The sequence below is a fragment of the Oryx dammah genome, unplaced genomic scaffold (genome assembly GCF_014754425.2).
Source record: "Oryx dammah isolate SB20612 unplaced genomic scaffold, SCBI_Odam_1.1 HiC_scaffold_10, whole genome shotgun sequence".
NCBI classification, from domain to species: Eukaryota; Metazoa; Chordata; class Mammalia; order Artiodactyla; family Bovidae; genus Oryx; species Oryx dammah.
This window is the reverse complement of record NW_024070194.1, coordinates 23,530,825-23,546,485: the sequence shown is the minus strand read 5'-3', so window position 1 is coordinate 23,546,485 and position 15,661 is coordinate 23,530,825. Positions and strand designations below refer to the sequence as shown.

At 56.2% G+C, this 15,661-nt stretch overlaps 1 protein-coding gene across 1 annotated transcript; it reads right to left on the bottom strand.

Moving 5' to 3' along the window:
* Nucleotides 1-341: 341 nt before the first annotated feature.
* SNPH (syntaphilin) lies at nt 342-15,035 on the bottom strand. The gene is made up of 4 exons (XM_040247651.1): nt 10,823-15,035; nt 10,044-10,151; nt 7,750-7,899; nt 342-4,757 (listed from the first exon to the last, which is right to left on the bottom strand). Exons 1-4 carry the CDS (start codon nt 11,002-11,004, stop codon nt 3,566-3,568), a joined length of 1,632 nt encoding a protein of 543 aa, XP_040103585.1. The 5' UTR covers nt 11,005-15,035; the 3' UTR covers nt 342-3,565.
* Nucleotides 15,036-15,661: the final 626 nt, after the last annotated feature.

Genomic DNA, 15,661 nt, shown 5'->3' with positions numbered 1-15,661 from the left:
GGGGCACCAGCTTTACAGCGCCTCCTGCTCAGTGACTCCAGCTGGCTTCTGCATCTGTAGGTGTGAAAATCACCTCAGGGGTGCTGGAGAGGATGGAATGGGTGCATTCTCAGGGCCCAATGGGGCTGACACTGAGGGGGTGCCAAGTGACCCCAAGTGACGCATGGTAGAGCTGAGCCAGCTTGCAGCTCTCAGGTTCCCTCTACCTCAGGAAAGATATCTGCCCACTCAGCTCTTTCCAGGGTGTGAGTTTTGACTCCCATGTGGGCGGGGACAGCGTGAGCCCCCTTCATCCCCCTCACTGCCCCAAAAGACACAATATAAAGAAAACAGGCAATGGATCTGGTTGTGTTTTCATGCTTTAATCCAGAGCTGTTCTCTTGTAGGTACAACTCTGTCAGATCAAAAGGACAAAGGAGACAAAGTGAAGACCCCTCCCCACCTCCCACCCCCTTCCTGTATCCCCTGAATTCACTGTCAAGGGCATGGCTGAATATAACAGTGCACTATGACTTGTTTGCACTGACCCCTAGGTCACAGAGGGGTCATGAGTTCACCGAGCAGAGGCCCCTCCATAGGCCTCCACCCCAGAACTTTGTCACTTGCCCCCTGCGCCGCCCCTGCAAGGTGCTGCCAGGCACCCTGGTGCTACTGGTGACTGGGAGCGGTGTTCATCATAGAGCTAAGTTACCCCCATGGGAGATATTTGGAATAAACTTCACTTGAGGCCAGCTCTCTGAGCAGAGTACTGCCCCTGACTCTGATTCCTGCTTGAGCCTGGACCAGAGGAGTAGCAGGGCCAACCCCGGCCTGGACCCCACGACTGAGGCGAAGCCAATTCTGGCAGCGGGGCTCCAAGGGACCAGCAGTTCCAGAAGGTGATTCCTGAGAACAGTGTTGCTCAGGATCTAATCAGCTCCAGCCAGAGGCTGGGGAGAGGAGGCGGCCCCAGAGATTTCTGCTCTAGAAGCGGAGGGCAGGAGAGAAGGTCACAGCCCAACAGGAGGAGGTATTAAGCAGGAAGGAAAAGGGGAGCCTTGGAGGATGAGCACTCAGCAGGAGGCTCCGGGGCCCTGGCCTTGCCTCCAGCCCCACATTCTGGGCCCTGCAGTCTGGGCTTGGAGCCTGAGCCGGCGGGCCGCTGCCTCTTACTGCCAGAGCCGCCCAGGCAGCTCTGCCCCTTTTGCATAGATGCAGGATCCCGAACACACACACGCACACAGGCACAAGCTGGAGCCTGGCCGACACGGTCCCAGCACCCGTCCCGGGCTTGGGCCGAAGAGTCGCCTCCTCCATTGACAAGAGACAAAGCCTGTCGAAGGTCCCACCAGCCCCACAAAAGAGAGGACCCGGAGTGGGCTGGGGGGCCTCTGACCAGGCAGGCAGGTCTCAGGCCAGAGCAAGAGTAGAGGGTGGCACCAGTTCCTCTCACCTTGTCCACACACCTGAGTCCACACTCTTCCCGAGGGGCTTGTTCAGAATTAGGGACAGAGTGGACCACGGCCCCTGCCCTGAACATGTCCACCAAAACACAAGACACAGTAGGAAGGCCACAGACAGCAATACGCAGACAGGAGCAGAGGGGCTACGCAGCTCGACTAGATTCCAGGGGTGAAAAATATATAGATTTTATGTTGTCAAATATAGTCATACCTTTATTTTCTTGGCAAAGCTTTTGACTATTTCTAAGGAGACACTGCGCAGCTCCGTGAGTACACGGCACGAGGCGGGGTCCACGGCCAGTCTTAGCTTGGCTTTGGATGGGGGCTGTCCACTGCCCCTCCATGTCATGACCCCAGGGTCCCGTGGGGCAGCCCAGCCCTGCCCCCAGAGTTCAGGTTTGGTTCGGCTGGGATCAGGGGGAGCTCCACAAAGGATGGCAGGTCTGAGGCCTGGAGTGAGGACAGGGGGGCTTCAGAGGCGCAAAGCACGTGGCTGAGGGGCTCTCCCCCAGCTGGTGGCTAGGCTGGCTGCCCACCCCCAGGGCATGCAGGCGTCCCCCGCACCAGCGGAGGCACAGAGAGGAAGGGCAGAGTCCACGAGTCAGGTGACAGCTGCTGAAACAACGGGGGTGGGCAAGCCACTTGGGCAGAACCAGAGCGGCCCCCTAGGCCAGAGGGCTGAATAAGATACAGGGTCCCACCAATGCTCCCCACCCCTGCTCCAATGTAGGGCATAACTCTGAGGAGTGGGTGGGGTGAGCAGACAGGTATACGCCCTGAAGGGGAAGAGGAATGGGTTTACTCTGTAAAATAAGAATGTTAATAAAGTGTCAGCAGTTTTGCTGGGGGACCCAGACATGGTCCCAGGGAAGAAGTGGGGCCCAGTGAACCTTTCCAGGCTGACTGGGCTTGGGCTGGAAGCCCTACTCCACTCCCACCTAGGAAACATCCCAGAGCACCCTGCTTTGGCCTGGACAGACATTACGGCTTCAGCACCTCATTTTGCCATTTATCCTGCTGGATATTCCTCCAGAGGCAGATAGGTGTAAGATTTAGGAAACTTCATCCTAGAAAGCAAGCAGCCACCTCACGGGAGATCCTGGGATGCATGAGAACCAAGCCCCAAAATGAACATAGTGCAAAGCAGAAGTTGGTCCTAAGGTCCCTGAAGAAACTTGGGCAAGCTCCAGGGGCTGGAGTGAAACCAGCTGGGGTTGCTGAGCCCAGCCCTGCCTCCCAGGCTGCAGGGCCTCATCTCAGAGGCTGGAGAAGCCCCCTTGAGCTGCCAGCCCCATCTCCTTCTCTTGTGCTGGCAGAATCTCCAGATAGGAGCTGGGGCTCAGGCCAGTCTGGCTCTCACAGAAGAATGACTTGACACCCTCAGAAACTCCAAGAGGAAAAAGTGAGATGGGGAAGGTCTGAGATGAACAGACAGACAGGGGACCCATACTGTCTTCTGCCACCTCTTGCCCATCACTATCTTTCCTCCAGCCTGTAGCCTGATTGTGCTCCCAAATCCCAAGTGGGGAGAAAGAAGTCTGAAGAGGCTGGAGCTCAGCGCACGCCAAGTGGTTCCAGACCTTCTCTGAGTCCCAGTCCCCTGCCTGTACTTTGGGTCACAGCTGCCTCCATCTGAGGAGATAATACTGGCCCAGAAGCCTGGGCTGAGGGCAAGGGTGTGGCTTGGGAGACAAGGCCTGGGGTACACAGGGAAACAGACAGGACCTGGGGGTGGGGGATGGGGAGGCCGGGCTGACAAGTCAAGGCTGGCCTCCCCAGATCATCACAGGGGAGACTTCCTGAGCAGCGGCTGCCCTGTGTGGGGGGCCTGGTGGGCAGGGGGGCTGGGGTGGGGGCCTCGCCACTTTCTCTCTCTGCAGTGTATTTGATCAGCGGGCCTCCCGGCTGTCGGTCTCTCTTCCCTTCTCTCCTATTGCAGTTTTCGGACACCTTCCCCCAACCTTCACTCCCAGCCTCTGATACGGTAATCATCCTGAAAAAGCCACCTCCAAACCCCAAACTAAAGAAATAAGATGATGCCCCAGGGGAAGGTGTGAGAGGGAGGGTGGCACCCCTACAATCAGTAGTTGGGCTGTGGGAGCCTCTGCTAGGGCCGGCCCTCCTCAGAGCTGGGAGCTGCCTCCAGCGGTCGTGCCAGCGGCGCTCGGGCCTTGATGGCTCAGCGAGCGGCAGCTGATCCTGCGGATGGAGTGCAAGGCCACGGTGCAGCAGCCCCGCAGCAGGGAGCTGATGTTGTAAATGGGCTGGCCCTGGCGCCGCTGGGAGCGGCAGAGCCAGGCCACCGTGGGCACGGCGGGCACCACCACAGCCAGCAGATCCACGATATAGTGGCGGCTCCAGTAGCTCTTGGGCTCCTTCTCGGCCGTGGCTGCCTCCTCCTCCTCTTCCACGGGGCATGCCACGCTCACCGATGGGCTGGGGTTTGGGTGGGCACCAGGGCGGTGTGGGGTGGGCCCCCAGGTGATGGGCTCCGGGGCCTCCAGCTCGTCCCCCACCATCACCACCACTGCAGAGTTGGGGTCTCTGGGCCCTGGGGGGTGGGGATCTGGCTCCGGGCGCCTGTCCCCTGACTCGGGGACCATCCCACAGACCTGGGCCTGGGTCACTTTCTCCAGGATGGTGTCCAGGTCAGGCTGGGATGGCACGAAGTCCGTCTGGATGGCGCGCTCCTGCATGCAGCTGGCCTGCACGCCGGCCTCCGTGCCACACAGCAGCTTCTCATACGTGTTGCTGGCAGGGAAGCGGGGCCCCAGGCTGAAGGAACTGTGTAGAGATGAGGGTTCCTCGGGGCCGCAGTCCACCCCTGACGACAGCAGGCTGCTGGCCTCCAATGCCTCCGTCCGGCTCAGGGTGTCATCGTTGGCCGCGAAGCCGCTGTCGACCCCATCCTCGGCCGAGGTGCCAGGGTGGTCCCCGGGCGGGCGGTCGCCGCAGACAGCGGGGTCGCTCAGCTTGGTGTAGGTGGAGCTGCGGGTGAGAGAGCGGGCCGGGGAGCCGCCGGCCGACTCGGCCGCACCGTCCTCCTTGGCCAAGCCGTTCTGGGCCACTTCCATGCTGTGCAGCAGCGTCTCCAGCTTCTTGTTCTGGATGTTGATGTCCACGAAGTACTTCTGCAGCCCCTTGTCCTTGTCGATCAGGTTGTTCTTGACAGTGTCGATGACCTGCTTAAGCTGCTTGATCTCCTTGCGGGCCTCCTTCAGGGCCAGCTGGGCCTCCACGCGGTGGCACTCCTCCTCAATCCAGTCCTCCTGCATGCGCGACAGCTGCGTCTTCAGGTCATCGATCTCTGTGTCCCTGTGAGCGGATGAGACACCCGCGCTCATCACCTGGCCAGGCACTCCACTAAGGACAGGCAAGGAGGGGGTTGTCCCCAAGGACAAAAAGCACTAAAAACAAAGGAACGACTCGATGCCTTCTTCCTCATCCTCTTTATTCCACCGGGGAAGCAGTGGGAGTGGGAGAGGGGTAAAGGGTCGGGACAGAGGAGCCTCCTCCTTGGGGGACAAGAAGGCACCATCGCATTCCCACTCCCTAGAGCCGAAATGCTGATGACTGTCCTCTTTGACAGCCACGACCCAAAGAAGAGAGTCGATGATGAAGACCTCAGTTTAAAAATGCAATTGCTATAAAAACTTAATACATCCATTTAAAACTCTTTAACATAAAACAACAAAAATGAAACCTAAAATCTCTGCTCTGCCCAGAGCGATGTGGCCTCCTACAGAAGCTGGTGGTGGAAATTTTCAGTGGAGGGTTATTTGGTCAGAGACTGCGGGGAGAGGGCGACAAACCACTCTGTTTTTATGAGAGAAATTACTGCCGTGAACGTAGCTGATAATGTTACATCTTCCCTCTAGGGGAGGGTGAGAAGTGGTGGATGAGTCTGAGGAGCGTGATGAGAACAGAGTGGCTGTCTTATCTGTGCCAGATGTGCCCTTCTTGTAAGTACTGTTGAGAGGAGAGGCCCAGAAGATTGCTGAAAAGGGCACACAGCTACTCCCAAGAGGAGAGGCAAGAGCAGGCAACAGACTGTCAGAAGAGTCTCGGCCAGAAACTCTCAGGCTTTTAAAATCCCTGAGGCTTAGATGAATCTGGGGGGCAGTGCAGGGGAGGGAGGTGAAGTAGGAAATGATGCCATCTAGTCCAGAGGAAAAGCCGGGGTGAAACTCATCAGGATGAGCTAAAAGCAGTAAGAAAGGAGGAAAATCTTTCATGGAACTGAACTCAGCCTGCATGCAGCCACTCATCCCAAACCCTCCATTCACATAAATAAAATCCAAATGGCATGTCCGTCACCTTGGGGTTTATAAGGCCAGCAGAGTGACCAACCCAGATCCAGCATCGTGTTCTTTTCAAAGGCAAATTAGAAATTCAGGAAATGGGCCCAGGAAACTCACTCTACAAAACACTGAAAGGCCTGGGCCTGGGGGGCTGCAGGGGCCACAAGATCAGCAATGGCTCAGAGCCCCCACAGGTGCAGAGAAGACTGTCAACTCCTCCTGCTTCGGGATGGAGGGCTCACCCTAGGGTAATCCTGCTCACTGACGCTGAGCCCTGGGAGGAAGGGTGAGTTTGGAAGAAGGGACTGGGTGTGATCAGCTGGGCTGGGCCCACTCCTCCTTGGAGCTGGCAGGACCCCAGAGCTGTGGCTTCCCAGCCCTGTCTCGGTCTCAGGTGGGCTGTGGGATGTTATACTTGAACTGGGTCTTGAAGGATAAATTTGCCAAGGAAGTGAGATGGGGGGAAAGGGCGTCTTGGAAGTGGGGATACAGGGTATGAAAGCACAGTGTGTAAAGCCATCTTCGAGGAGCAGGCAGACTACTGCGGGAATGAGAGCATCCCTGTTCGCAGCGTGTGTGGAGGGTGACAATACAGTAAGCAGAGAATGGCCAAGTTGCTGCATGAGTCGTGGGTGGAGAGGCTGGAGAGCCGAGGTGCAGGCATGTCCAAAGCAGGGCATCCTGCCCAAACCACACAGGGCAGGTGGCCTGCTCTGAGCCGCAGGGCAGTCCTGGAAAGGCAGCAGGGAAATGGGCTGTCTGCTCCCTGAGGACATCAGAGCAAAGGGCCAAGCAGACCCAGGGCATCACTGAGAAGAAAATGGGAAATAGAAATCCTGGCTCTGCAGACAAGGAGGCCCACAGAATGCCGCCTGTGACCTCCTCAAGTTCCAAACCACAACAAATACAGACTGAATGGGCTACTTGGCAAAGCTCTGGTCAAGAAAGATGTGGTCTTACTTACTTATTATATATATATATATATATGTGGATATATATGTGTGTGTGTGTGTGTGTGTGTATGTATAGTAGACACATTCACAGAGGGAGAAAGATTAGCAGCTGCCAAGGATGGGGTTCTTGGGGGAGAAATGGGGGCATGATTGCTACTGGGAACAGGGTTTCTTTCCGGAGTGATGAAAACATTCTAGAATTAGATGCTCTTGATGGTTGCACCATTCTGTGAATGTACTAAAAACCACTGAATTGTTTACTTTAGATAAGTGAATTGTATAGTATGTGAATTATATCTCAATAAAATTGTCATATTAAAAAAAGAAAAGATGAAGGAAGGAGTCGTCATGGTGCCCTGATCCCTCAGTGCCCTGCACGGCACCTTGTCCAGCTCACAGTTAACTGTGTATCTGAATCCATACAGTTTGGAGAAGATGGGTAGATGATGCAAAGGTCAGAGGGCAGCCCTGAAGTTTCCATCATAAAGATGAAGCCGCCAGCCTGGAAAGCTGAAGGCTGGGAGGGTCAGGACTGGCCCTCAGGTCTGGAGAATGAGCTCAGACAGGCTCACGGGGTCTCTGGGAGATCCCTGGGCTGGGTGGGCGCTCAGAGAAAGGTTCCTCGCAATGGATGAGGAAGAAGGCACCTGGGCCTGAACGGTGGGTCAGGAGCCCCTGGTGACCCCTGGGAGGAGGCCAAGGAGGGTTAACAGGTTGTTTCTCCCCCCACCCCGCTCTCCCCCGCCCCCCACTCCGCGATGGGCAGGTCAGCTGAGAAGAATGCCCTGGGCTCCTACTCCCCAGGTAGAAAGAAGCCAGGGCACGAGAAGTGGCCAAAAGGGGCTGCCAGGCTCGACCGAGAGAGCACTGCCTTGGAGTGAGAGGGGAGGCGGGGAGGCCAGGGAAACTGCTTTCAGCCTGGCTCTAAGGAGCCACCTGAAGCTTCAAGGAGCAGCTGAGGGAGGGAAGGGACAGGTGGGCTTTTGCGGGAGAGAGGAGCCCCCAGCCACTTCTTCCTCCCAGAGATGCCGCGGGCCCTGGCCTCCCACTCACCGGTCCTGGAGCCGGTCCTGCGTGTCCTTCAGCCGGGCCTTCAGGTGCCGGATGCACACCTCCTTCTGCTGCAGGGGCGTCAAGTACTGCTCCGGGGTCGGGGGCTTGATTCCATGGTTGTCACTGCACAGCGTGTACTTCATGGAGCGCCTACCAGGGGGCGCTCGTCAGCGGGGAGCGAGGAAGGGGCCTGGCGATGCGCTGTGCCAGGAGTGAGGGAGCCCCGCCTACCCATCCCTGTGCCCCGCCCACTCACCCTGGAGCCCCGCCCACCCATCCTGGTGCCCGGCCCCCCTCTCCCGCCTCCAGCGCCTTGCAGGCCAGGCCTCCCCCTGTGCCCCTGTGGGCACGAGAACACCTGGCCCTTCTTCTGAGGGAAGAGCATAGCGTTGAGGTGGGGAGGTCCGGGCTTCTCTAGCTCGGGGTGGGGAGATACGTCACAGAGCAGGTGGACAAGCTTGGTACCACCTAGGGCAATGCCATCTCTGTCAACCCCATCCCAGCGCTGCAGCCCAGGGTTCAGTCTCCCATCCCACAAAATAAAGCTGAGGCAGGGAGAAGCCTCCCTCTCCATGTAATTATCCCGGGGCCTGCCTGGTAGGCAAGGACTTATCTGTTGTATATGTGAGTGAGTTGGTGTGGAAATCTAATCACTGTACCGCAAGAACCATATGAGCTGGCTCTGTGTGGTCATCATCACCATCACCTAAACGTTCATTCTGTGTAAGGCAGGTACCGAAGTGGTAGCCTGTCTCCCTGGTACAAGGTGGGTGATAGTTAATATAAAATTAATAGTGTGTAAGTTTTCTTACTGTTCTACAACTGTGCTTTCAGAAGATCCCATTACCCTACAAGTATGCCTTTCTCTTGTAATTGGAGAAACTGCATATCGGCCTGTCATCACTGTAAGTGGTTTTTAGAAAAATGTAACAATGTTTCTCATACCATATTATGAATATGACTGTAATACTGTATGCCATAAAATTTTTATAACGATTCATTCATTAGATAGGCTAGGCTACCGTGAAGCAATCATATTGCTGCTTCTTTGTTATCAATGTGTATTGTTATCAATACATGCATTATACCTGTAAGTAAATATGAATTTCTTTTTCCACATGATCTTAAATACAGTGCTGTAAACATATTTTCTTGTGCTTATAATTTTCTTAAATTTTGTTTTCTCTAGTTTACTGTATTGTAAGCATATTGTTGATAGTAAATATAACACACCAAATATGTGCCAATCAACTGATTATGTTATAAAGGCTTCTGCTCAACAGTAGGCAGTTATGTTTTGGGGCAGCCAAATGTTATATGTGGATTTTCAACCGCACAAGGGGTTCGTGCCCCAGCCCCCTTGTTGACCCCCTTGTTGGTCAACTATTCTAGGACACCAGCTCATGAACACGTTCACACAAATGCAGGTGGATCCTTCCCATCTGCAGTGCCCACTCATGTTCTAGAGGCACATGGGAGCCCAGATGTGCATCGACTGTTCATAACATCGACCTGTTCATAGCTGTACCCTGAGGTGGAGGCAAGCTGGACACGCCCCACTCCCAGCAGCCACACTCCCCCGCATGGGGTGGTGCAGACGTGCATGTGTGGTGAGCACACCCAGGTCCCACCAGTGCCAAGGACGAGGAATTCCCACCCAGAGGAGGCGGAAGGGCCAAGGCTTTCATCCAGGGGTGGGGAGCACCCCAATCCCACCAGCAGACCACGGCCTAGTCTCCTCAACTCACAGCTTCCTGCCTTCTCCCCAACAGAACTCCCATTTTGCGTAGCTGGCCCTGCACTCAGAACCACTAACCCTCCCTGAAGCCAGTCAGTCACACCTGGCACCCGCCAGCACAGTGTAGACAGAATTTACTGGGGAACGTGTCCTATCTCAGAAAACATGAGCCTGGCATAGAGGGGAGGGAGGGTTGACCTTCTGCCTTCTTCTTCCCTGGATGTGGACCTGATGCCTGAAGGTGTCAGAGCCAGCTGTACACCAAGGATGGTGGAGGTGGGGTCCTCGACACTTTAGGGAGTCGCCCACCTCTGGCCCCTTGTTCTGAAAGCATCACCCCTAGTTTGTCTCAGCCACTGTCTTTGGTTATGTGCAGCTTGAGTATGATCATATCCATCTTACAGATGGGAAACTGAGGCTCAGAGAGAAGGGACCTGCTCAAGATCATACAGCCAGGGAGTGTGCTGGAGTTGGGGATGGTTAGAACACCCACACCCCCCAGGCCCCAAGGCGTTCAGGATCCCCTCTGGCTGGGAGGCAGGGAGGGGCTGGTTACCTGGGCGTGGGGCTGCTGTCACTGCCCTTGCAGGAGCCTGAGTTGCTGCTGCTACTGAGAGAAGAGGTGCCGTAGGCATCCCGCACACTCACGGGTGGAGAGGTGCGCCTGGAGGCAGGGAGAAGAGGCAGGTGCTCGTTCTGGCTGGTGGGCAGCTGTGGACACTGGGCGAACACCGCCAGGCCGCTGCGGCCCAGAGGGCCCCCACTTTGGGGTCACCGCCGGGGAGAGAAGCAGAGGGGAGGGTGGGGGGACAGAACAGACAGTGCAAATGAAGATGGAAAACCAGGAGGCAGGTCCTCCTGGCTCCCCAGGACAGAGGCGGAGGCTGCGCAGGGCTGTGGGCCAAGGGTGGGGCCCAGCTACCCCTAGTGAGGGTCCTCAACATCCAGGGTCCCCCAAGCCCAGAGAGAAAGGGCCCCGCGTGAATTGAGATGGAGGTGGAGACGAATGGGCAGGCAGGCATAGGGGCAGGAGGAGGGGCATATGTGGAGTCTGGGTGAGCCCAGGTGGAAGGCTACATGCTGTCTTTGTGAGGATGGAACAACAATATTAATGATGGGAAGGATCCAGTGGTTTAAGTCTTCAGAGAACCTTCCTATCCATGGTGTCATCTGAGCCCTTAAATAGTTCCTGAGGCAAGGGTCAGCAAGCCCATTTTAAACATGGGAAAAATGGGGGCAATGACTTGCTCCAAGACAAGTAGGTGGTGGACTGGAGGCAGAGACCCCCTCCCCCCACTTTCAGAGGCCAAGGCTCTGGGCAAGGGGGAGACTCACCTGCGGGATCCACCAGAGGCCCGTCTACTGCCTGGCAGGGACATGGCCATGAGGCTGCGGGTCCGGGTGAGGGGCGGGATGGGCGGTGTCCCCGGGGCTGAGGAGAGAGGGCGGGTTGGGGGGGCCGTGGGGAGGGCCGGGCCCGGCCACGTCATTCTCTCGCTGGGGCCGCTGCCCGGCATGGCTTCTCCTCTCACCCTTCAGCAGGACACCCAGGACCAGGTTGGGGGCTGACAGCCCAGGCTCTGCCCACGACTGCCTCCACCAGTGAATTTAGCAGGCTCCCACCACCCAACTTAAAATCACGATCGTCAGAGCCTCAGGACGGCCAGATATCATCAGTCCAGCCCCGTGTCCTCAGATGAGTGGATGGTGCCCCAGAAGAGCGAAGGCCTCCCCCCAGGTCACACTGACACTGGGGCAGGGCCTCCTGGTTGGCTCAGCCCAGCACTGAGTCTGGCTGTGAGCCAGGGTCCCTGGACCCCTGACTCTCAGACCCCCACCCCTGCGCTGGTCAATCCACCCTCCTCCTTGGAGGGGACTGCAGGCTGGAGGACTCCTGGAGCATCACCAGGAAGCCCAGATTAGGCTGGGCTAGTCTTGACGTCCTTCCCAGGGTGCCTGTTGGTGCGAGGCTTGGGGCTTCCCGTCTATAGGGGAGACAAGACAGACCAACACACCAGCACACATGTAGAAAGACATATGGATACACATGAACGTGAAAAGGTACCGCATCCCTGCCATTCCAAGGCGTGCCGCACAGGGCTCAGTGAACATGCTCAGGGGGCCTGTCCACAATGCAGGACATGCAGCCCTTGCCCGCCCCACCTCCACTACCCACATGCTACACACAGGTATGCCTGTGCCCATCCATACAAATGCGCATGCTCATTTTGGGATGCACGAGGAACTCAGGGCACAGGCTCAAAGCAAATGAGGAAGGAGACAGATGGGAGAAGAAGATACCGCCGCCCCCCGCCCCCGACACCCGTTCAGAGCATCACTGTAGGCTGGACCCAGTAGGAAGGGACCATGCCTGTGGAGATCCATCCTCGGCCCTCTTGACAAGTGGGTAGGGAGATTCAGATCTGAGCTCCTGCCCAAGGATCCCTAGGGCCCTTTCCTGGGTAGGGCCTTGGGTTCCGAGGGCAGCTCTACGGAGGTTTAAGGGAGGGAGAGGCCCCATGCTGGGCTGGTGTTGGCTGTTGTGGGAGGAGCCCTGCGCTGGGCTTCAGCCCAGAGCTCCGACCGGGGCAGGGAATGGGCCTGGACTGTTTGCAGCCAACATGCTAGTTCTGTGCCAGCTCCAGAGACCCTAGTCCCCTCCTTCCACACTCAGAGCAGGGACTAAGGGCAGTCGCCTGGGTTACAGGACTTGGCCGAGGACACCGTGCACTGGACCTTCCTCCATGCTGCGAGAGAAGCGGTTGCCAAGCCCTGCTCCACGCCAAGCCCCCGTGCTAACCACGTTACGTACATTACCCCATCGACTCCTCCCAACAATCCTATGAGGAAGTGCTGTGATTAGTCCCTTTGCAGATGAGGAATCTGAGAGGGAAGGGACTGCCTGAGTCCCTGCCCCAGTGTGGCAGGGCCAACACCTGAGCCAGGCCAACACCAGATGCTGAGGGGCTGGATCATGAAGCCCGGATCCCCTGCCCAGGGCACCACCCCTTCCCACATCAGGGCCTCTGAGGATCCCGGCCGCCCCGGCCAGTGGCGAGGCTGCCTCCTGAGCAGACAAAGGTGCTGCTCAGGTGGCCTGTTTCCTGGCTGGAACACAGACATGGTCTGTTCCCTGGAGGGCCTGGACACAGCCAGCATTGTCTGCCCAGAGGTGTCAGGTGCCAGGTACAGGAGCCGCCGGCACCCTACCTGTTATCTGAGCTGCTCGACCTGACTTGGCAATGCATCCCACCCACCATGCCTCAACCACCCAGGCAGGGCCTCCTGGAACTGCAGGGCTGGCCCTCAGAGGAGGAACCATGGGACAGGGGCTGGGGGGACAAGGGTGCTCCTCCATACTTGCCAGGAAGGCCACCAATGTGTTAACACCTCCTAGGCACAGGAGGGCCTCAACCAGGAGCATCGGGAGGGGCTGACTGTCCTTACTCATGGGTGGACAAGGGCTTCAAGGATCCTGTCTTTTTTTTTTTTTTTTAATTGGAGGATAATGGCTTTACAATATTGGGTTGGTTTTTGCCACATAGCAAAGTGATTAGCTATATGCACACATATATCGTCTCCCTTTTGAGCCTCCCTCCCACCCCCCACCCCATATTCTACCCCTCTAGATTGCCACAGAGCACGCAGCTGAGCTCCTTGTGCTATACAGCAGCTTCCCACTAGCTATCTGTCTTATGGGAATGTATGTACGTCAATGCTATGCTCCAATTCATCTCCCCCTTGATCATCTGTCATTGACAGAACTCTTCTGTCTGCTACCAGGTGACCATGCTGAGTGCTATTACGTGCCTTGGCCCATTATTCCAAATAAAAATCATTCGAGGCAGGATCTGTTATCACATTTGGGTCCAAGGTCGCACAGCTGCACGTCCAATAGACCCTGGCCTCTAGCCCCAGTCAGCCTGGCTTCACTGGCCATTCTCCCAACATCACTTCTGGCTTTTGGGAGGATGCTGTGCCTTCAGGAGGATCTTCAGCAGAGGCAGGACTCAGAGCTGAAGCCAGGCCTCACTCTTCCAAGCTAGCTCTGGTGAGTGTTGCTAAGGAGCTCACAAAGCCTGGGTGGAGCTCTAGGCTCCAGTCCTGGGAGGCAAGCACCAGGCCTGCTTTGCCTTGGAGCTGCGTGTGGCCTTGTACAATGAGGGCTTTGTCTCCATTCCTACCTTGCTTGGCAACCAATCCCACACCTCCCTCTTTTCTTGCTCCCTCTTTCTTCCTGTCTGGCCTGGGGAAGGAGGGGGGAAGGGGATGGCATTTGTACCTGGATGGAGCTGACAGTCTCCTGGGAGGCCAAAGACAGCCATTCATCCGGGACAGAGGTGGAAGTGGCATTTCCCCTGCTGGGATGAGACCTTGCAGGCTGGAGTCCCTCTGGGAGGGCAGAAGATACCCAGGCCCAAAGGGAGTCACCTCCCCAGGATCTAGCCCAGAAGTGTTGGTGAGCACCCTGTGCTCTCTCAGGTCCTCCCTCCCTTCTGAGCCCCAGAGAGGAGGTAAGTTGCCATGGCGTTTGTTGCCATGCCAACTGCTTGGCCTGGAGTCCTGTAGGCCTATCCCTAGGTGGCCACTGGAATGGAAGGTGGAAAGGAAACCCCTAAGTGTGGGGAACTGGGCTGACAGTTGCCCATCACCTCCACCTCAAGGTAAGCCCAGCCCCATTTCCCCATCCTGCCCACATCTTGGCAACCCCTTTCATCAGTCTCTCACACACCCAACAATGGGAGCTTGGGAGATGGAAAGAGTCGGAAATAGTCTAAGAGAGCTGGGCTCAAATCCCAGCTCTGTTATCCTCTAGCTGCCTGCCTTGGGCAAGTCATGCCACTTCTCTGAGCCTCAGCTTCATCATCTGTAGGTATAACAGAAAGCTCCTCATATGGTTACTGTGAGGATGAGATGGGATAATTCATGCATGGGGCTTAGCCCAGTGCCCGCCATACAATGAACACACAAAAATGGGAAATGCCAAGATTTGGGTAGTAGGTAACTGCAGTGCAATGTGAGCTTTGAAAGAGAAACATTCAAGGCATAATAGTGGCTTCAGGAAGGTCAGGGAAAGAGTCTTCCAAAGGAAATTTACACTGGGCCTTAAGGGGTTAACAGGGGTTCACCAGGCAGAGAAAGTGCATGGGAGGGATGGAGAAGCCTGGGCAAAGGCAGTGAGTAGTTCAACAGAATAGTGTGGCTGCTTGGGGAAACTAGGGGGCCTAGTGGAGGCAGGGAAGGGCACAGCGGGAGTGAGGCTGCAGAAGGAGGTGGGGCCAGACCACACAGCACCACAAAAGCCAGAATCTTGTCCTGTGGGCAACAGGGAGCCATGGAAGGGCCTTAAAACGGGGCTGGACATGATCAGAGCTGCATTTTAGAAAGTCCTGCATAGGGGACCTTTGTGGACCATAGCTGGAAAGGAAGAAGAATTGAGGCAGAGAGACCGGTTAGGAGGTTATCAAAAAATTAGAAGGGCCTGGTTCAGGGCATGGGCTTCCCAGGGGGCGCTAGTGGTAAAGAACCTGCCTATCAACACAGGAGACAAGAGATGTGGGTTCAGTTTTTGAGTTGGGAAGACCCCTGGAGGAGGGCAAGGCAACCCACTCCAGTATTCTTGCCTGGAGAATCCAATGGACAGAGGATCCTGGTGGGTTATAGTCCATAGGGTCACAAAGAGTTGGACACAATTTAGCGTGAATGAAAGCAGGGCAGCCCAGGAACAATGGAGAAAAGGGCATGGGGTCTCCTGGAAATTCATCAGAGGCCCCCAGTTAAGTAAAACTTAGGGCATAACTCATTTTTTTTCTTTTTAGGTAAAAATTGGATTTATTTAGAGAGAAACACACTCCATAGACAGAGTGTGTAGGCCATCTCAGAAGGAGAGAACAGCCTAGGGCAAAACTCTTGACCATGGCATTCAAGGCCCTCTGGTCTCTACCCTGTCCAGCCAGCTCTCAGCTGCTTGCTGACCCCCGAGGAAAGCCCTGCTTGTTGCTCCCATGTCTTTGCAAAGGCTGTTTGCCCAGCCATTTGCTCACTTTGTGTTAGGGTCTGCCCTGCAGGCCTTTCCTCCTGGGACTCCACCGGTCACTTACTCTCTTGACCACTTAGCATGCCATGGCTTAGGTTGAAACTCAGGGAAAACCACCCTCTGGGGAACTTCATAAA

What these genes read in the sequence shown, in the direction of transcription:
- SNPH (XM_040247651.1), bottom strand. Translation starts at nt 11,004, where the DNA reads ATGCCGGGCAGCGGCCCCAGCGAGAGAATGACGTGGCCGGGCCCGGCC. An exon ending in GCCTCTGGTGGATCCCGCAG is followed by an intron (nt 10,152 to 10,822) that starts GTGAGTCTCCCC and finishes CCCTGCCTCCAG; the next exon opens with GCGCACCTCTCCACCCGTGA. An exon ending in CAGGACCGGCTCCAGGACCG is followed by an intron (nt 4,758 to 7,749) that starts GTGAGTGGGAGG and finishes ATCCGCTCACAG; the next exon opens with GGACACAGAGATCGATGACC.